Source organism: Fusarium keratoplasticum, chromosome 7 (assembly GCF_025433545.1).
Source record: "Fusarium keratoplasticum isolate Fu6.1 chromosome 7, whole genome shotgun sequence".
NCBI classification, from domain to species: domain Eukaryota; kingdom Fungi; phylum Ascomycota; class Sordariomycetes; order Hypocreales; family Nectriaceae; genus Fusarium; species Fusarium keratoplasticum.
Window position 1 is genome coordinate 1,618,020 of NC_070535.1, and position 20,698 is coordinate 1,638,717.

Below are 20,698 nucleotides of genomic sequence, written 5' to 3' on the forward strand. Positions count from 1 at the left end.
GCGCGGAGGAGACAGTTGACTTACCTATCAAAGAAAAAGTCCAAGCGCTTATTGCCCTGATCATTCGTGTTGTTGAGATAGTTTGCCTTCTCCTGCGTCGACAGGCTATTCCACTTGCTCCTCTTGGACTTGTTGCGGTAGGTATAGTATCCCTTAGCAAAGGCATACGCGAAGATTGTTCCGACAGTGATAGCCACCAAGTTCTTATTTCCGCGGTGGTAGAGAGGTTTATCGTCCTCACGGTAAATGTTGGAAGATGCAATTCCGGACAATTGGATCGTGATGTTGTACAAAGCAGCGCTGATTGCTCGCGTTCGGACCGAGTTGGAAAGTCGAGAGCACCAGCCGACTTGAGCTGCGTGGACGGATGGCTGACCGATGATGAGGAATGCCAGGGCGTATTGAGCCCAATGCGACAGGCTTTGTACCGAGGTGTACTCGACGATCAGCAGAGGCAGGACCCAGAGTTGAGCAAGCAGACCAAACAAAGCGATCTGGTGGAATTTCTCAGTGAGGAATGTGATCCAGAGCATATTGATAGCCGCAAAGACTGTCGCAGGAATTGTGAGAAGGGTCGTATTGAAAGTGCTAAAACCAAGAGCCTTCAGAGACAGAGTGAGGTAGGTTTTTGGAGGCGAAGTAGGAATCTCGAAGAGAATGCCAATGGCGTAGACAGGCCAGAGATCGTAGTCCTTGAGACTCTTCCAAAGCATGCCAGCTGTAATGGGCTCTCTGTTGTGCATTCCGGACTTGGATGGATCGTCACGGAGGACGCGATTGACGATGATTTTCTCTTCGCGTTCGGTATAGTAGCCTGCAGGGTTCCACCACGTCTTGGTTTGTGTAGGTCCGGGAACGAGGAAGAGGAAGCTCAGGACACCGATGACCAGACTGATCAGGGCTTCCAAGAGAAACAGCCATCGCCAACCTGCTCTGCCGGCAACGCCACGCATGTGCAAGATGCCGTAGGCCATAAATGAGGCAACGACTCCAGACATAGAGTCGACAAACCAGAACAAAGCAAGGCGGATGGGCATCTCGGTCTTTTTGTAAAAGTAAGAGAGGTACAGAATGGAATCAGGGATGAAACCACCCATGAAGAGTCCAATAAAGAATCGACAGGCGAAAAAGCCGGCGCGGTTGTGCATAAAGAATTGTCCGCCAGAAGCAAGACTCCAGAGGATGATTTGAACAGGGATCCAGCGATCCGGGCCAAGCCACTTGCCGACCATCTGAGATGGAATTTCTGCAATAAGAAAGCCAACACGGTACATGTTCTGCGCGTTGTTGTAGTCGTTGGTGTTGATGTTGAGATCATCAAGCAGATTATCAGCAGCAGCATTGCCGAGATTGCCTCGATCGATGTTGAGACCAAAGAACATGACAAGAATCCAGACAAAAATCTTGAGGTCCGTCTTTCGCCGAACAGCTTGTTCCTCGCGATATGTCCATCTCTCGCTTGGGTCGAAGCGATGAAAGTTCTCATACTCGGGAGGCGGCTGATAAAACTGTGCGAGGTCGGGATCGTCAAAAACGCTTCGCTCGGTGGCGATGGCGTCGAGGTCGGCAGGTTTGTTGTGGCGAGTCAGTGCCTCCCAGAAGCCGATGTTTCTGCTAGTGTCTTGAGGTTCCGCTAGATCGGTCCATGCATCTTTGGAAGCATCGACTTGGAAAGATGGCGTCTTGGAAACCTCAGTAACATGATTTGGGTCACTCATTGTGGACAAGAAGCCTCTGATGGCCGTAATGTGAACTCGAAAGTTGATTGAAGAGAGGAATGAGCTTGCTGTTAGTTATCTTGAAAAGCAACCATCCATTTTGTTATATACGTCTTTTTAGCCACCTGAGCGAATCGACTTACACATGTTGCTCAACCCGCTCTGCAAAGATAAAGAGCCTCACTTCAACGTGCTACTGCGTACAGATGATGTGACCACTCCAAGTGGTGCTACTACCGCTGTCAATCTGCAGCCGGTCTCTAGGCTAAATGAAAGCCACCAATTCAAGGTTGTTCTTTCTTAGTGCTCGGCACCGATGATCCGAAAAGCTATCACGACATCATGGGGGCGGATGAGGTTCCACTAGGTAGCTAGCTACCCCCAACGCTCACTTCCGCATCTGGAATGACGCTCCGAATATGTGCCTCTGCGGAGTCAACCTTCGGATTTAGGGCTGTTGTAGAGATACAGGTTTCTGGGAACCTTTTGGGTCCTTTCTGGGATGGCTCATTTGGGTATACATAAGGCTTGCACGTATCTAGAAGCATAAATTTCGCCATTCTGATGATCAAGCACCTTTCCGCGTTGAGAACAGAAAAAATATTCCACCAATGAGATCCCACCGGAGCGTTCTTCATGTTAGGGACGTATCGGAAATAGGTAGCATTCGCCGTGAACTGAGCCTGAGCTGGTGAACTCAGATCCATGATTTTCACCAGGGTAGAACTCAAACCCCGACTCCCCGATGGCCGAGTCCCGTACGCAGCGCCCTTGACGAGTTGAGGAAAACTGGTTATCTTTCTGCATGCTCATGGTTGTACTGGTTGCATGACTGCCCGTGGTTGACTCGCTCCATGCGACAGGATGGTTAAAAGAAAACGCCAATGTGTCTTGATTTTGTCCAAGAAGACTTTTACTCCACGATGAGAAGGATTTTACATAGAGGCAACACAGGCGTGTTGTACCGTATGGTATTGGTCCTCCATCTTCGATACAGTTACCTAACGTCAACAATCATGCCAAGAACTCGAGTGAATATCTCCAAGACGGGTTTCCAAGATGGAGCACCCTTTAGCGATGCTCATTATGATCATGTTCAGTAGTTTGATAAATGAAGGTATAACTAATCTCTAGCTCCAGCTATGCCAAAGGGCAAGTTCTTGTACTTTGGTGCATCACCTCTGTTTGTCTCAGGATGCTCGATGTCCAGATCCCACTTATCTGGGACTTCCAAACCGGCATCAAGATGATGCTTGTTCAGCAAAATTGAGATTCCGTCCCGGTAAAGCCAAGGGTCATTTGTCCTTCGTTGCCAATCTTCTAGCCTGCCCCTCAGCTCTTCCAATACCTCTTGGTGGTCAGGACTCTTGACTAGGTTCGTAACTTCTTGAGGGTCATTGTCCAAGTCATAAAGTTCTTCAGGTGGGCGGAAAAAGTAGTCTTTGAGCTTCCTCTGCCCAATCTTCTTTGGACTCTCTTCTGCGTTCCGAATATCTTCCCAACTCAAAGATCCATAAATATCGTTGGCGAATGGAAAATCCAATCTCCATGCAATGTTGCGGTGGTACTTGTATAGACGGGTTCGGATGAAACGAGTGGGCCAGTAGTTGGTTGATTCATGAAAGGTGTGAGATCCAAAGACGTGGTCCCAATCGGCAAGATCCTTGACTTCATGGAGGACCTGAAGAAACGAGCGGCCAGATAGCTGCTTCTTGGCTTCTTGTGAAGCTTGGCCCAAAGTCCAGTCCAGGATGGTAGGTAGGATATCCACATATGACACCAGGTTTGTGTTGACAGAAGACTTCGAGCCTGGCTGCCGTATGATAAGTGGCAATCGAACTCCTGCGTCGTACAAAGTCGTCTTTGAGTTCATAAACGGAGGTCCGTTGTCACTCATAAAGATGACAAGTGTATCCTTCGCGAACCCAGCAATTTCCAGTTCCTTGAGTATAAAACCGACTCCCTGATCCAAGCGGCTAATAGCCTCGGCGTATTCTGCCAGCTCCTGTCTAGCTCCAGGGGTATCCGATAGAAACTCAGGAACAACGATATCCTCAGGCCGGTACTTAACGCTTTGGATCCGATCATCGACAGGCTCATCGTTGCCAAAGCCCCCACGAGTGCGATCTCGATGAGGATCGTGATATCCGACGGTCAACACAAATGGTCTGCCATCTTTCTGAGAAGCCTCAAAGAATTCCTTGGCTCGCTGAGCAGACCACCAAACGTCCCTTGTCAGACTCTCAGCTCGCCATTCCCATGGATAAACAGCATCGGGCCCGACGTGGACTTTGCCAATGATACCAGTTCTGACACTGTTTTTGGCCAGGAGGGCAGGACCAGACTCGATGTGATCAAAAGTCATGAAATGGTGTTTTCCACTGTTGAGGCCATATTGCCCGTTTTGGTGAGTGTGCAGCCCGGTGTAGATGGTGGAGCGGCTTCCGCTGCACGAAGCAGTGCTGGCGAAGGCGTTGTCGAACCTGACACCCTCGGAGGCAAGCTTGTCGATGTTTGGGGTCTTGGTGTAGGGATTTCCGTAGCAGCCCAGCTGTTTGCCGAGGTCGTCAGCAACCAGCAGCAGGACATTCTTCGCCGCCATATTGAATGATGGAGACCAAATGCTGACGATCAACTTTGGGAGTTGGACTGTGGTGAGGAGCAAGCAAGATTTTCTCCTAGAAACTGATGACTTTGGGCTCAGAAACTCGGTCTTGATGCGCAGATCAGCCTGTCGTTAGTGATTGCGTGACGAACAAGAATATGTCGCCACAGGAGAGTGTCCTAGTTCGCCTTTTAGACAAATATTGATGCGATGCGCAATCCACGTTCAAACGTGCCGGATATCCGTGATTATGAATCTCGCTTCAACTCGTAACTATTCGTGTATGTCACTCCAACTTCTACTGGGAGCGGAACCGGCCCGTCGGCAGCCATCGACGAAGCGCACCAGTAGGAGGGAAGATGAGGATTGCGACATCCTTAGTATCGTTGGAGATAACACGGCTGTAACCGAGGCCGGCTTTTCTTGGTGAAAACGGCTTCGCGAGGCCAGGGGGTAAGGTCTTCAGAACAAGTTAATAGAAATAACACAATGGAAATTTCGGTCCGGCCGTTGGACCCTGTCATCGCCGGGACAGAAGCGCGTACTAGCGGCAGGCCGAAGAGTGATTCCGTAACTTCAGTTCATGTACCGATACATCATGTCTCCTTCCTACACTACCGGTTCGTCCTTATGGAGGGCAACAAGATGCTAGCAGCAGGATCTAGTGTCGGCCGAGTGCGAGGGCCCGAGATGGCATCATTACTGTTTGCTGTGGCGTTTAGACGCTATCAAAGGATCCTTGTCGGCATCCAGTAGCAACTCAAAGACATTCCCAAAAAGGAATTCTCACCGGCAATATCGGCAAGTCCTTATCATGTCGAAAGGGAGTAGGCAAACAAGCGCATGTCGTGATCATCGTGAACTTGTCAATCGTGGTTCCTCAAGGAAAGGATTTGGGCAGTCAGGTTAGTATGAAGACAGGTAGGTGGAAATGTCGAGATGGCTATATAATTGAAACCGTGGCTCAGAATGATAATTGAAATGCAACATCAATTTTCGTCTTGAATATGAAAGCGTTTCTCATTACCTCTTTGCTCTCAGCCCTTTGGGCAAACGCCCAACTGATTGGTCCCGTCGGTCCAACAACAGCCTTGTCACAGAAGACACGCGAGTGCAGCATTCTAGACTATGGAGCTGTCAACGACAACTCGACTGATGTGGCAGACTCTATTGAGAAAGCTTTCAAGACTTGTGTTCTACCTCATCCCGGAAGCCGACTCATTGTGCCTGACGGAAGGTACTTGATCAAGCGCTCGGTTGTGCTTTCGAACGGCACAAATTGGGCACTCCAACTTGATGGCCTTATTACGCTTGCTTATGGCGGTAATTGGACTGTCGATCGTGAGTTGATATTGCAAGGTTTTGCGGGAGTCGGGCCGCTGAACGCAACTATCAATGGTGAAGGTGACGGCCAGTTCTTGCAGAATGGACTCACCATTATCAACCGTACGTACCTCATCTCTGGGCTTTATGTTCCGCTGTCTAACCAGCATTACTAGCCGTCGACTTTGAATTCTACTCCAGTAATGGAAAGGGCGCCATTCAAGGCCAGGGATATATCTATAGAAACCTAGCAGAGTATGTCCCCTTTATCGAATCCAAAAGCCTGAAACTCACATCTACTCAAGCACATTCCGCCCAAGGCTCATTAGGCTCATTTCGCCCATCGACACTGCTGTCCACGACATCATCCTCGTTGACAGCCCCAAGTTTCACATCGTCTTTGACTTTGCCCAAAACCTCGAGGTGTACCATCTGACCATCCGTGGAGCTAACTTGGGCTCCTACGATGGAGTTGACGTTGTTGGAACAAACTACTGGGTCCACGACATTGAAGTGAGTATTTCTTCACACAGACAAGAAATTCAGGGCGCTCATCAAGATAGGTTACCAACCGAGACGAGTGTGTATCTGTCAAGAGCCCTTCCAACCATGCACTCATTGAGAACCTGGTTTGTAACCAAGCTGGTTCTGGTATCTCGATTGGCAGTCTTAACGTGTCTGCGTCTATCTCCAACATAGTAAGCAATTTCTCACATGGAATGTTATCGGATATTGTCTAACCGTCGTAGCACGCGCGGAACATCAACATCATTCAGGGCAATAACATAGCTTTCATCAAGACCTATCCAGGAGGCTCTGGTCATGTCACCAACATAACCTTTGAGAACTTCCGATCCAAGGCATCACTTTATGGCCTAGATATCAATCAGTATTGGCAGAATACCTTTGAGCCCGATACAGGAGCTGTGGCTTTGAGCAATCTTGTCTTCAAAAACTTTTCCGGTATGTGATGCCACAAAGCTGCCAAAAGGGTTGTAAGCTGACTATTAACTACCCACCAGGATCTGTCGCTGATGGAGCAAAACGGCCTCCCCTATTTTTGAGTGCCAATGACTTGTCCTTTGCCACCAACGTAACAGTTGAGGACTTCACCATTTGGACCGAATCTGGAACCTCTGTTGTTAATAAGATCAGCAACGTCTATGGTCATGGTGATGACTCATATGGAGAGGCAGATAGGGTTAAGTCACTTGCTTCTGGCCAGTCACCTACGCCCTATACTAGTACCTACACGGTCACAACAAAGCCTTCAGGTTGGACTGCTCCATCGTTTCCCACTTGGGCTGCAGCAAGCACAGGATATGGAAGTGAGTCAGCCATAGATATTGTTACGGAAGAGTACTAACAACAACATAGCCGATGTACCTATTCCTGTCTATACGCCGGCTGCTCTCTGGAAGCCCGATGGCGATTACGATAAGCATTATTGGGGTTCCTTCTAGGTTTTGAATACATATAAGTATAAGTTGATGGGTTTATTGGCAATGATCAGATGGTTACTGTATGATGAGGGTTGCGACAGATGACGATACTCTGAGGACGAGTATGTTTGGGAAATGGAGAGGAGATTCCGGCATGCTGAGTAGATGAAGAGCTTAGTTTAAGGCGTTGTTACATTCCTGGTGTAAGAAGAGAGATATGATACTGAGATGTAACTTGTTGCCCATTTATTCCATTCCTATTGATCCTTGAGCGGTCCTTCCTGTGACTTCTTTTGTACCCTTGGGAGGCCTGTAGGGTAAGCAGAAACACTTCACCAAGATGCGCATGAATGAAGGACAAGATCTAGCAATATTTGTGATATTTGCCATGGTGGAAGTCGTTGTATCTTTAATCAGGGATTTGTGCTATTGAGCGTGAAATGATGTATTCGAGGATTAGTGCGTTACATTCAAGTCTGATTTACAACAATCAAGCAGTGAGTGAAGGTAGGTATCATATCGATCCATCTCCTTAGTTGTTCAATGTAATATCTTCGTCGGCTTCATGTTGACCAAGCAGACAGCAGCAGGGCACCTCCTAGCGCGTATGATTCTAAGCGTACAGAATGTCTTACTCGTTTGCTATCGTATATCGCTATACACACAGTTGTACGCGAAGTCAATACACATAAACACATATACGCTGCAGTGGCCTAGGTCTATGGTCAGCATCGCTTTGCACTAAACCAAATCCTCCTTACTAAACAGATCCGGCGCAGCCGGTGCTGACACGCTGACGACGGTGAGAGTTTCGCTTTCTGCAGCCATGTCGCGTCGTAATCTCTAGCTAATTACTGCAATACGTCATTGTGCTGACATTTGTCATCGTCATCATTAAAGAGAGACGATCTCTGCTTCTAGCCCCGCGCTTTTCTCAAAGGTTTTTATTTCAGTGGCTTTCCTGCGCTTCGATATTGTTATTTCTTCACTTATAGCTACTGTGAACAAGAATTCGTCTAATCATGCGTTTGTCACTGGCATTGTTTGGCCTGCCTCTTTGCTTGGCCTTTGCAGTCCCCGAGAACATCCAGCCACGGACAGAAAGCAGCGTCAATCTCGCCGAATGTCATTCAGCGAAAGAAGTCATCAAGCTACTGGATATGCAGCCCTCAGCCGAAAAGGGCTACTTTGTCGAAACCTTCCGAGACCCAGCAGTCACAGCCAACAATCGCTCTGCCAGCACCGCCATCTACTACCTGCTTGAAGGAAAATCAGGCTTCTCTCTTTGGCACAAGTTGGACGCTGCAGAGGTTTGGCACTATTATGCCGGATCACCTCTCGAGCTCTACCAGTCTCACAACGATGGAAGCTGTGTCAAGAAGAACCTGATGGGACCGGATATCTTCAAGGGACAGAGGCCGCAAGTTGTGGTTGAAGAGGGAGAGTGGCAGAGAGCTCGCAGTTTGGGCAAGTGGACACTTGTTGGCACTACAGGTAAGAGGAAGCAAGCATGATGTATCCCCGAGAAGCTGAAATTGACATTTTTAGTTGCTCCAGGATTTGACCCCAACGGAGAGGTGCTTCAGACAGAGAGCTGGGAGCCGCAAGGCTGTTAAAACAGTTTCTGGGTATTTTGGCTCAACATGGACGGGATGCATATTCTTGCTCTATGTTTCCTCTTTACGTTATGCCAACCATGAATGGAATGGGGGTAGATATTGAGGATGCTACTTTGACCCCTTTCGAAGGCGTCGCGAAGTACAGAGCAGGAGTACGTACAAGAGAGGTGGAATAGAATAGGTACATCTCTTCCTTTCAACCCATATTTAGCTGAGTCTCCTAACCTCATGCATCACACCAGAGGTCCTACTACCTTGCCACTTAAACCGGCTTAGTCTCCAGATCCCGCAGACCCTTATTCTCATCATCAATGGTAGAGATGATGGACTCAAGATCAGTATGACTAGTGATCTCGAACAGTGTCTTGTGAGGTTCCTTGTAGAGGTAGAACTTGCCGCCCAAAATCTGAAACACGGACATACGGGGTCTCCTATATCCAGGCTCAGAGAAGAGAGGCCTGACAAAACCTTGAATGCCGTGTTGAAAGACCAGCTCAGCTACTTCGCCATCTGGGCCCCATATTCTGTCGTAGCCCATGTCGCGGTAGTCATTTGTCCAGTTGTGTGGGGGTTTGAGCTGTGCTCAACTTGTCAGTAGAGAACGATGGAGTGGATGAAGGGAGAAGTACTCCTCCGAGTGCAGTGACGCATTTGCCATTAGAAATTTCCAGCACATCGCTCATCATGGTAAATAGAGGTTGTGAACGAAATTAAAAAGAGAATAATATGCCCAGAGAGGTCGAGAGGAGCAGACGAGCGGAGAGTGAAGATGGAGATTTAGGAAATCCTCGAATGGTATAGGTTAGTGGGCATAGATAGATGGCGTCTAGATCGTCAAACTTCACCGACGTCAGTGGTGGCTTTGGATTGAAAGTCTGAGCGCAATTAGATACATGTGATAATAGATCTATAGAGAGCTATCCATTAGTAGACATTCCTAATTGTGAATTTGGTGACACTTTTAAAAGCTGCTGTGCGGACATCGTTAAAGATTTGTTGTCATCCATCCTAACTATTGGCTATCAAACTCCATTCCATCTGAGAAGTGCAACCTCAGTAAAAAGAAAGGGTGCCTATAAGTGAGGTGAAATATCAAAAAGTTAGGTCGTAACTTTTTTGGGGGGTTTTTTTTTTATTTTTATGGCGCCTGGCCAGCGGTGGTCGGTTCATCCACCCGTTGGCTCATGTGGGCCTCTTTGGAGTTTTGCTCCTTGGAGGCCCGTGGCCCCGCATGAGCCAAACGGGCAGGGAAGAGAGTTTGGTTTTGTTTGTGGTTTTTGACCACTTGACCAGGCGCCGAGCACTTTGTGCTTTTTTTTCGGGGTGGAAGAGTAAGGATTGAACTTGGTTATAAAGCTTCCGGCGCTTGACAGTGACAGTGATAGTGACTCAGTTGCAGCCACTGCTTGAGAGCCACAGAGCGCCTCAGCCACACCCCAGAACCTGTGTGGGGTCAGGTGCATGTGGGGAGAACACAACCGCCCCTGGCCCCACATGAACCAACAGGTATCAACCATCACCATCAGACCATCCTTGAGCTCTTCTGTCTACCTATGCTCGGCTAGTGCTATACCGAAGCCGTTCGCCTCTGGCTGAAAAGTCACAGACCTAAACATTCCTTCGTCGCCCTCGCTAATGGCCAAGCCGACCATGACGACCTCCTGTGTTAAGGTTGCCCCAGTGACAGATGTTGATGTTTATCTGGATCCGGAACGGAACACATCTGAGGGTCGACTAGAGGTCTCTGGCAATTAAGTTCAGCTCGCACTACGGTCTGGCCGATCCTTTCCTCTGACAATGGAATCCTATCGCCTCGCCAGAATAGGTACTCTATGAAGATATGTCTCAATTGTAAAACCAACGAGCTCTTCTATGTCTATCATATCGCTTCATCGTCCAGTCTACTCATTTGCTAATCTGTGTACATGATATGAACAGCTCAGGTCGCTACTTCATCCATATCTGGCGTATATCTCAAGTTTGGCGGCAGGAGGGGCTTCGGTGGCCACTCTCCCGGCTCAAAGCCACATGTAAACAAATGCACCCCAGACCCAAAGACTTGGTGTGGCTCCTCCGTCTCAGACTCTACATCAACCCTCAAGTCGCAAGGCAATGTGACGACGGCGTGGGAGTTGGGTGGTACCACTAGCTCCATCTTGAACTTTTCCTTCTCTGGCGCCTCTTGGTTTAACCTCCACCAACACTTGACCAGTCCGTACGGCCCGTCAAATTCCACCTTGGCGTGTGTAAGATTGCCTCCTGGAACTGGCCGTACTCGTATCCTCTTCCATCCAGGATCCAACGGACTGATTCCACCAACCGATGAGTGAAGCCAGTCAGCGACAGCACCAAGAGCATAGTGGTTGAAGCTCGTCATCCGTCCAGGATTGATGCGTCCATCGGGCAACATACTATCCCATCGCTCCCACATGGTAGTCGCGCCCATAGTCACCGGATAAAGCCAACTTGGGCATGATTGTTCAAGTAAGAGTCGATATGCTAGTTGTGGCTGACATGTCGCTGTCAAGGCGGGCGTGATGACCAGTGTGCCCGCGAAGCCGGTCGCGATGCGAAAGCGACCGTTGCGCACGAGCTTCGACAGGTTCTGAGCTGCGTTGCGTAGCTGTTTCTTATCCTTGTAAAGACCGAATCGTACTGCCAGGGCGATACCGGTCTGTGTGTTTGACATGAGGTTGCCAACAGGTGAGATGTACTTGTCCTGGAAGAGACGTTTCAAAGTCGCGGCATCAGCTGCGTACTTTTCTGCGAGATCCGACTTGTCAAGAATCTTGCATACTGCAGCAAACACTCCCGTGACATGTACGAGATATGCGTCTGCGACAAGCACCTTGTCCGTGAGAGCAAGAGCCGGACTTTGAGGTGGCGCGTTCGGGTCCAGCCAGTCACCAAATTGCCACCGGTAAAAGTCCCAGAGCCCGTCATCGCCTCTATCCACGCCTTGGTCAAGCCAAGCTTGCATGCTGCTAAACTGCCGTTCCAGCAGAGCCTTATCGCCGCTGAAATTATAGAGGTCGTGGGGCGTCAACACTGTAACGTCGTGCCAGATGGCTTGAGGAATCCGTGGCCAGTCCGGCAACGGTACGTCAGGACACACAAAACCAGGTATTCCACCTCGGTCTTCCTCTAATTGCTCCGCAGAGAGGTCTTGGAGCCAGTTCTCAAGGAATCCCACAGTATCGTATAAGAAACTCGCCGTGGGACAAAAGATCTGGATATCTCCCGTCCAGCCGAGTCTCTCATCACGCTGTGGGCAATCGGTGGGGATTGACAAGAAGTTTCCCTTCATCGACCAAACGATGTTGGCATGAAGCTTGTTAAGTGCCCCATTTGATGACTCAAAGTATCCTCTTCGCTTCATGTCACTGTGCATCACCAGTGCTGAAAGGTTTTGGACGAGGTCATCGTCAGAGCCTGGCCAGCCATCAACCTGGACGTACCGAAAGCCGTGAAAGGTGAACTTGGGGGTCCAATCTTTTACAGTGGTACTAGAGCCAATGATTGTGTCTTCGCATTTTGCGTCGCATAGTGGTCGCGTCCCAAGTTCTCCAAACTCGAGGACTTCAGCATGTCGAAAGACGAGTCGAGCGTCTGTGGGCAAGAAGACGGAGTCCACTCTGACCTTTCCTACCAAGTTTTGCCCAAAGTCCACTATGGTCTTTCCGCCTGGAGATCTGATGATTTCCTTTGGCGTCCTGGTTTCTATGATTCGAATGGGAGGGCTGTTCGTCGTAACGAGGCTCGTCTGTTGCGGTCGAGGGATTGTTTTTGCAGGCACCCAGCTCTTGGCTGAATTACGCGTGTTCTTGCTGGGGGTCTTCCACTCGGGATCTTCCAGTCGCATGTCATATACCTCGCCGTTGTATAGCTCGCTCGAAGTAATGGCGCTGGGTCCGCAAACCCATGTTTCATCGGTGCCCAAAGTCCAGGTCCCTGACGACGAGACAACTTCAAGTTGTGCCATGACGGCAATGTCCTTGCCTCCGTAGACAAACCTCGAGCCTCCACGAAATCCGAGCTTGGTGGCGTACCAGCCCTCTGCTGCTTCGATGGAAAGTATGTTGCTGCCTGTGGTGTTGAGATACGGGCCGACATCGATGGCGCGATATGTGAGGCGATGGTTGTAGCTGGTCCAGCCTGGGGCCATGCATTCGTCGCTTATGGCATGGCCGTTGAGATAGGCTTCAAATACTCCCAAGGCTGTGATGTATAACCGACAGGTCGTGAAAGTCGTTGCAGACGGAGGCAAGTCGAATTGGCGGCGAAAGCGTAGCGGATGAAGGGGCCACTCAGAACCGAATTTGGTTGACGAGGTGATGAAAGAGGCGGTCCATTCATTTTGATCAAGTAACGCTGTTTCGGCTGTCGCTACTGGGGACCAGGCAGTTGGGACACCATCCTGGAGGTCGTTCTCGCTGGCTGGAGAGATAGACTTGCCCCAACACCGCACTCTGACCGATACGCGCTGACGCGAGTGCAACTCCTGACCTGGCCAAGGAACCAAGATAGATTCCTCACTGGCCACCCTGAACAGTTCTGAGGCGCCGGTTTCAGTCGATGTCAGCTCAATCTCGTATGCCGCCTGGACCCAGTCTCGAACGTCCCGTGGGTCAGTTACCTTCCACGAGAGACGCGGTCGGCGACAGCTGACACCGAAGCCATCAGGATGGTGCTCAAAGATGGGCTTGGTAACCTCCAAAGGTTCTGTAGTCGACATCTTGGTTTGTGTCTTGAAGTGGTGTTGTCCAGATCGGCCGAAGGGGTGATCAAAGTTAAGCTTAAAACATCAGCAGACTATCGACACTTGCCGAGTTTACTACCCAGTCTCTTTCATCCAGTCAATGATCATCCGGTGTCCTCAGACTCGGTGCATGTTTCCACGAAGTCCCACGACGTCCCACGTAGTCCCACGAGCTCCTGACACCAAGACCAGCGTGAGGGGCGAGATGACAGACGATCAAGGCATTAGGGCGAGCTGGCTCGGGTTTATACAAGACGAGAACTGAGCGAAGGATGAAAAGGCTTGATCCTGAATACACGGAGCGGCCAATCATTCACGTCTGGATAAGCTCATCCGGGTTCGCTTCCCCGTGTCGTTCTCGGTGGGTGTTTGGCCGAGCCCCACATACCCCGGATTCGCTTGGCCTTCGTTGCTGATTGTGGACATGGGGAAATAGGCTCGGCAAATGACAACGGCAATGGAGTTTCTTCAGACATCACGATATAACAAAGCGTCAAGAGAGATTCATTAATAAGGGACTATCCAGTCATGCAGTGAGTCATCAGAAGACTGCCTCAAGACACCATCAAGATAGCATTGCAGCAACATCCTTTCTTAAGTCCTCAACCATGCGATTGATCATCCACATCATCGCTCTCATCACTGCATTAGGCGGTCTGGTGTTTGGCTTTGACTCTGGTGGGTGATGATTCTTCCAAGTCTATGAAATCCACGTTAATCAATACAGCACAGGCATCATAGCGACAACCTTTGGCCATGAGAGTTTTCGCATCACGATGTATGGGCCTTCACAGGCCAACCCGTCTCTAACAGGTGCCATCGTGTCCCTCTACAACGTCGGACAGTCCCTTGGAGGTTTATCAGTCGGTTATCTAGCCGATAGGTTCAGTCGAAAGTACACCATCTCACTAGCAGCCCTCATCTCCATCATCGGGGCAGCACTCCAAACCGGTGCCACACATGTGGGCATGATGATTGCAGGCCGACTCGTCGCAGGTGTTGCCTGCGGTCAAATGCTCGCTGTTGTTCCCATCTACATCGCTGAAGTTGCTCCAGCTGAGAATCGAGGTTTCTTGGTCGGCTTGCAGGGCATGATGGTGGCTATTGGCTTTGGTCTTGCGAATTGGGTTGGTTATGCTGGCTCTTTTGCTGCAGGTTCTGCAACGTGGCGTGTGCCCCTTGCCATGCAGATTCCGATCCCGCTCATTCTCATGGTCGCGGTTTTGTTTGTGCCCTTCTCTCCTCGATGGCGTGAGTTCCCGCGTTCTCTATTCATCCAATGGCGGAAGCTAAAAAGTAATTGTGCAGTGATCAAGCAGGATCGTATTGAGGAAGCGAAGCAAGGTTAGCCATCCTACCCATCATCTTGTTGTTGAGACTCACACGTTCCAGTTCTTTTCCGACTTCACGGCGGCAGCATGACTGGCAACGAGCTCGTGGCCCAGGAACTCGTCCAGATCCAGGAGCAACTCAGGCGAGAGCAAGAAGAGTCCGGAACCGGCTGGGGAGTCGCCCTTGGAGCCATGTTCTCACGGCGATACATCCGACGCACCGCAACAGCTGCCTTCATCGTTGTTCAAGCTCAACTCTCAGGCGCACCGGTCATTCAGAACTACCAAAACATCTTCTACGCTCAGGTCGGTTTCACCGGCAAGACTTCTCTGCTCATCAGCGGCGTGTACGGCATGATGGGTGTCATCGGTACCGGCATCTACCTCGCCATCGTGGCTGATAAGTGGCCTCGCGCACGCACTCTGTGGTCCGGATCTTTGCTTCTCGCCGTCAACATCTCTCTCTGCATGGCCCTAAGCGCAAAATTCGGCAGCGGTTCCTCTGAAACCAGCATGGATGGTGCGCGAGCGTCGATCGCCTTCATCTTCATCTACTCGGCCCTCTTTGCCATGTTCTTCAACGCCATGATTTGGGTCGTGCCCTCGGAGTTGTTCCCCATGTTCCTCCGATCCAAGGGTCTGGCGTTTGCTGTCTTTATGAAGAGCGTTGTGGCCATCGTTCTGTCACAGATTACTCCAGTTGCTTTGGCAAACATTTCCTGGAGGTCAGTATCACCCAACTATTATCCTCGCCCTTCCTAGTCTAATCAAGGACAATAGGTACTACGCGCTGTTCATCGCGACCAACACCACCGCCGGTATTCTCTACTACTTCTTTCTCCCGGAAACTGTGAGCATCTCCTACTCTCTTCTAGAGACGTTGCTAATTCAGCATTCAAGGGTGGTAAAACTCTCGAAGAAATTGCGGAACTGTTTGGCGATACTTTGGCCACCGACCGCCTTGGCGAAATCGACCTTGACGCAAAGAATGCCGCGCTTGTAGATGAGGTCGAGGATAGGAGGTGAAGGTTGAGCATGGGATCGCTCCGTAAGATGAGAAGTCATGTATCAGACGAAAGCTTGAACACAACAGTTGTGTTCAGGGAGGGACTCGAGGTACCCAACAATTGCATTCTTTTCAATTGAGACTATTCAGTCTTCAAAACGCCGTTATTAATACTCATTCAGCACCAGCGCATCAATCATCCCTTTGGTCGCCTCGTGTCTGACCTTTTATCCCTCTAAATTTACTTCTTGGCGACAGCCTTTGCGAGATCAGCAAGAGCTTCGCGGCGCTTGAACTTGGCATCCTCAATTGCATCTGTAATTTTTTGTCAGTATTGCGCATCAGCTTATGAAGCATTGTCCTACCAGCATCGGCATCGCTCGAAAAGTTGCCGGTCCAGGTGATGAACGTCTGGCCCGCGTGCTCGCCCGACGTGACGGCATAGAGTCTGACGGTGCTCACAGCCGATGTATAGGTGAGGGCAGGCTGAGATGAGATGATGCTGTACGTGATGTAGTGCTCAATGGTCTTCCAGATAGCGATTAGTATTGCATCTCAAGCGGAAGTCGACTGGCTCACAGAATGCTCTTCCTGCTTGACCTCAAGCACGGTGCCATCCTTAAAAGTCCATCGAACGATATCCGTGTCAGGAGATGTGCCCTTGACCCATTCACTCTTCTCAAGAGCCGAGTAGAACTTGGCAAAATCCTGGAGCTTGATGAGGTGCCAGACGTCGCTGAAGGGAGCCTCGATGACGGCAGACTCGATGACAAAGTTGGACATGGGAATTCTGGAAGCCATGATGTTTTCGAGTGAGGTAATTTTCTTGTTCGATTGAGTTGAATATTGTATGTGTTTTTGTAGAATTGGAGTGTGAAAGGTGAATGATGATATAGCGGGGTGATGTGGTCGTGTCGTCATCGCTGTGTGAAGGGAGAGGAAGATGCCTCAGGCACGGATGTCTTGTGTCGTCGATCTTACCCTGCCGCTAGCTGGATCCGGTCAGACTTTGTCGCAATGGCTGGCTTGTGGTATGGATGTATTCGCACCTGGTATCTGTGCAACGTGTTGCCATAGTAATTGTGGCACGGGGAGCTCTCCTCCTCCTTCGGAAACTATGTTATTGTGGAGTCTATAGACTAGAGTGTCTCCCTCCCTAGTACATTCTATATTCGTCGAAAAACTGAGAAAACAGCTGGTTGAAGATACTTGTTGTAAGGCTAGAATGTCTCCAGATGATTTTATTCGCTGGTTCGTCAAACTCTATCCATAGCGTTCCCACTCAAATCCAACCTTCATTGTCTCATTCACGAGTGTATTGATCTTTTCCAGGAGAGATTCCTTCTTGATCTGGCCCTGCTTCTTGATGATGTCAAGGTCTGCCAGTCCAATCCACACGAGAGTGTGCAACAATACTCTGCGGCCTCCCGAAAGGGAAGTTTTGCCTGTCACTAGTCTAGTAACGTGAATAATTAGCATGATATCAAGCATGGAAAGTTGCATTTTTGTGCACTCACTCCGTGTAAGAGTCTGCAGCATCTCGATTAAGTACCATAACGGCGCCAACCATCCCGATATACACAGGGACCCCGGCCGGAAGGCCGGGGTCATAAATCGCAATCACAGCCCCAAGAAACACTCCGTGAGCGTAAATCGTAGCAAATGAGTGTATCCTGTTCATTTTGAACCTCTTGGCAAAAAACATGGTAAGTCGAGTATAAAGATAAAGGCATGTAAGAGTTTAACTGATGCTCGATGAACAAATACACCCTGATTGAGCAGTGCAACCAATGCGATGAAAGGTCGCATTAAGGCGGGAGCTTGGTATGATGCCCGCGTCGTCTGATCGCCTCGGAGTAATTTTTTCGCCAGCCCAAGGGTCGTAGCAGAGTGAATGAAACCGGCAACGGTATCAAGGGCATCAGGCAATACGCCCCCTTGACCGCCTGTGCATAATATCTCAGCAGTTCGAAGGAAGCGGATAGTATATGCAGCGTCAGAATCAGTGATGTCTGCTTTCCCGACGTAATTCGATAGGCTCGTAAGCTGCGTCTTGTGTAATACCCAAAGATGCACAGGGATACTGAGCCGAGTAATAAATACTGCGTTGGTCGACCAGCGGCCGAAGAAGCCAACAGCGGCCCAAAAGCGCTACTAGAACTCGTAAAAGCAAGATGAGGCTGCATCTTCATGCGTTGTGTCAGTTTTGTGAGTCAATGAAGCAGATTTCAAGTAAACAGGTAGTGTGAAGAGCTTCCCAAAGAGGAGGAAGGGAGATAAAAATGACAAGAGAGGTTTCTTGCTGGTCTGATGACAACGAAATATGTTTCTGGAGCTGAGTTATTTGTAGTGACTCAGTTACCAAATGATTTCTCTTGACCTTCTGGAAGATATCTTTCCCGGGCCGAATCCATGTTGAAGCTGGACAGAGCACCCCGCAAATGACGGCATCTTGAGCCACGGGTAGTAGGGGTACACAATCGCGCAGAGTATTGGACCCAGATCCCTGGGACAGACCATTCTAATGAAACCGATAACTGTATACAAGTACAGGGATACAAGCTGAAGAGACAAATAAAGTCATAAGTCCCGCGTTGGATGCATAGGACAATATGGCCGGCTGTATTCCCGAAGAACGATCGTCGAGATGAAGATGCATCTTATTGTGAGACATGCGGCCCAATGGAAGGAGCGGGAATGGGTAGTCCATGATATGAGAGACATTCCGTAAGCTATCGATGCTATTCCAGTCTCTCTTCGCTGTTGAACGCGAAACATCCGTCTTGATCTGCCTCGTCCATAAGCCAATACCCACCAGTCCCACTGATAGATGGAGTGATTTAGTGATGCGATACCTCCTCTCAATAGGTATCTTGGCGGGTCTTTTTATGATCCATCACGAATTTCAAGCGGCTAAGAACTCCTGAATCTTGCTAGGTCTAGACTTTGTGATTGAGCTCTTAAATCCACCAAGGAAAAGCGCCTCCTCTGATGGTGACGTCGAGAATAAATAGCGGGAACCCTTAGTTCTCATAACAGTCACGAAGCCGGATCTTGTTGTCTCAACATTATTTGGCTACGTAGATGCCATTCGATCTTGAAGTGGGAGAGTGGACAAGCTCCATAGAGCAACTGTTTCAGCTCCTCTTGTCCAGCCATTCCTCTCAATGATATCTGTAGGTCTGGCCCCTCCATCTCGATTCTTTCTCCACTCACAACCAACTCACCTGAATAATCACGCCGATGGCGGACCGTATAGCCAAGCATCAGGGCACAGCGAGAAAGTGAATCGTTGTGTCGGAAAGCGAGCTTCCGAGTGTTGCCCGCACGCCCACCCTCGCGAGGGCTAGATGTCTCTCCCCGTGCTAACACCTCACTTTGCACCGCAGACAGACGCAGCCAGCAGACGCAGGACGGGCAGTCGACAGCTTCCAACAGGTATCAAGACGGTGGGTTCTGCGGGCACTTTGGGGCAAAAGCGGATCGCCGCCGCCGCCGCCTCATCGTCTGTCTGCGTCTGCGTCTGAGTATTGTCGGAGTATTTCAAGCAAGTACAAATCCGCGAAGTGTTTTTCTCGATATGTTTTATCAAACTAAAAGGTCAGAAAAAGCGAATGAGATGTCGATTTCTAATCTTGACTCACTGTGTTGCTTCCGTAACTATCAATACTTGACAACCGGGACTTAGCTATGTCGATAGATAAGAGTAATATTACCGAATCATAAATCAGAAGCGCCGCTACTTTGACACTGGTTGGATCTAATACGACCCTTTGGCTATGGAAGATGTCAGGCATCAAGATCGATCTACGCGAGTCAAGAGGCCTTGACAGTGAAACACTCATGAGTCAACCAAACATGCTGACCGACATGTGCATTCCAAAATCTCAGATAGCCGAGGGAATGTTTGTTGCGAAACATGATCAGCTAGAAGTCGGCGCGGCTGTCTCAGATCCTCCGCTCCGAGACTGAGGTCCATCATGGACGGGATCGGAGACTAGCATTACAATCCTGATCCCTGGGCGGGATTCGTCATTTACCCCGAGTCCGTATGCCCAGTGGGGCGTAGATGCCGGAATACCTAGTCTAGGCCAAACTCTGAACGACCTATGTAACCAAGTTGGGTGGCTCGGCCACTTACGCATGCATAACTCCGCCCCAGGTGCCTAACTTGACCATTTTTGTGCTGTGCCGTGCGTTACTGCCAGTTTTTCTATCGACCTTGTGTTGATAAGTGCGTTTTGGGTTCCATGTCTGTCACTGGATCTAGATGAGAAAGATTTGGTCAACAATGGATATCATACATTTCAACCCGCCACGTATACTACTCGACCACATAAACTTGATATCGTAAAACTTCGGTCTTCATACAGTGAATCATAGAGCTCTCTGCCACCTGCTATATTGGGTATAAATGTCCAGCTTAAAACTACTTCCGCGGCGTTGCCTATCCCCTCCCTTCATGACACATTAGATATAAAATCCGAGACTCCTCCTTCCTTGACTTCCCTGGGTATAATGTGATAAAAGACCAAATAAACTAGAAAACGAGAAACAACGCCTTCATCTGTTGCTGTCATCAATGACGCCTCCAAAAGAGGCCATCATCCACAATGACAGGGCACAGTCATCAATACATGACGGCATCAAAACTTGACACCCGTAAAACACCGTAACCTTTATAACGTCAAAGCGGGGAGGGTGTGCCTTGCAATACAAGATGCCGGCTTTCCTTTCCCTGAGAGGGGAGATCACCAATAGATCTCTTGATATGCCATGTGCCGTGTTTCCCGGAGCTCATGGCGTTGGAAATTGGCGTATAGTTGAGTATCACTCCAACTTAGGCGTGTGTTCTGTCTGGCCAGGCAATATCCGTGGCGTGGACCGTGGTGTAT

General features: G+C 49.5%; 7 protein-coding genes across 7 annotated transcripts; 3 read left to right on the forward strand and 4 right to left on the reverse strand.

Annotated features, from left to right (window-relative positions):
* Nucleotides 1-20: 20 nt before the first annotated feature.
* Nucleotides 21-1,718, reverse strand: NCS57_00968200 (MFS domain-containing protein; the record flags this gene model as incomplete). The annotated part of the gene is made up of 1 exon (XM_053059450.1): nt 21-1,718. One exon carries the CDS (start codon nt 1,716-1,718, stop codon nt 21-23), a length of 1,698 nt encoding a protein of 565 aa, XP_052911521.1.
* Nucleotides 1,719-2,841: 1,123 nt separating this feature from the next.
* Nucleotides 2,842-4,320, reverse strand: NCS57_00968300 (Sulfatase domain-containing protein; the record flags this gene model as incomplete). Its single annotated transcript, XM_053059451.1, has 1 exon — nt 2,842-4,320. One exon carries the CDS (start codon nt 4,318-4,320, stop codon nt 2,842-2,844), a length of 1,479 nt encoding a protein of 492 aa, XP_052911522.1.
* A 1,010-nt stretch (nt 4,321-5,330) lies between these two features.
* On the forward strand, nt 5,331-7,109 carry NCS57_00968400 (uncharacterized protein; the record flags this gene model as incomplete). The annotated part of the gene is made up of 7 exons (XM_053059452.1): nt 5,331-5,769; nt 5,823-5,901; nt 5,952-6,159; nt 6,210-6,344; nt 6,396-6,609; nt 6,669-6,974; nt 7,024-7,109. The coding sequence occupies 7 exons, from the start codon at nt 5,331-5,333 to the stop codon at nt 7,107-7,109; spliced, it is 1,467 nt and encodes a 488-aa protein (XP_052911523.1).
* Nucleotides 7,110-8,110: 1,001 nt separating this feature from the next.
* Nucleotides 8,111-8,704, forward strand: NCS57_00968500 (Cupin-5 domain-containing protein; the record flags this gene model as incomplete). The annotated part of the gene is made up of 2 exons (XM_053059453.1): nt 8,111-8,582; nt 8,637-8,704. 2 exons carry the CDS (start codon nt 8,111-8,113, stop codon nt 8,702-8,704), a joined length of 540 nt encoding a protein of 179 aa, XP_052911524.1.
* A 1,942-nt stretch (nt 8,705-10,646) lies between these two features.
* Nucleotides 10,647-13,442, reverse strand: NCS57_00968600 (Alpha-L-rhamnosidase; the record flags this gene model as incomplete). Its single annotated transcript, XM_053059454.1, has 1 exon — nt 10,647-13,442. The coding sequence occupies one exon, from the start codon at nt 13,440-13,442 to the stop codon at nt 10,647-10,649; it is 2,796 nt and encodes a 931-aa protein (XP_052911525.1).
* Nucleotides 13,443-14,074: 632 nt separating this feature from the next.
* Nucleotides 14,075-15,823, forward strand: NCS57_00968700 (MFS domain-containing protein; the record flags this gene model as incomplete). Its single annotated transcript, XM_053059455.1, has 6 exons — nt 14,075-14,144; nt 14,199-14,717; nt 14,775-14,810; nt 14,859-15,522; nt 15,578-15,647; nt 15,698-15,823. 6 exons carry the CDS (start codon nt 14,075-14,077, stop codon nt 15,821-15,823), a joined length of 1,485 nt encoding a protein of 494 aa, XP_052911526.1.
* A 221-nt stretch (nt 15,824-16,044) lies between these two features.
* NCS57_00968800 (uncharacterized protein) lies at nt 16,045-16,604 on the reverse strand (the record flags this gene model as incomplete). The annotated part of the gene is made up of 3 exons (XM_053059456.1): nt 16,045-16,118; nt 16,169-16,331; nt 16,383-16,604. 3 exons carry the CDS (start codon nt 16,602-16,604, stop codon nt 16,045-16,047), a joined length of 459 nt encoding a protein of 152 aa, XP_052911527.1.
* Nucleotides 16,605-20,698: the final 4,094 nt, after the last annotated feature.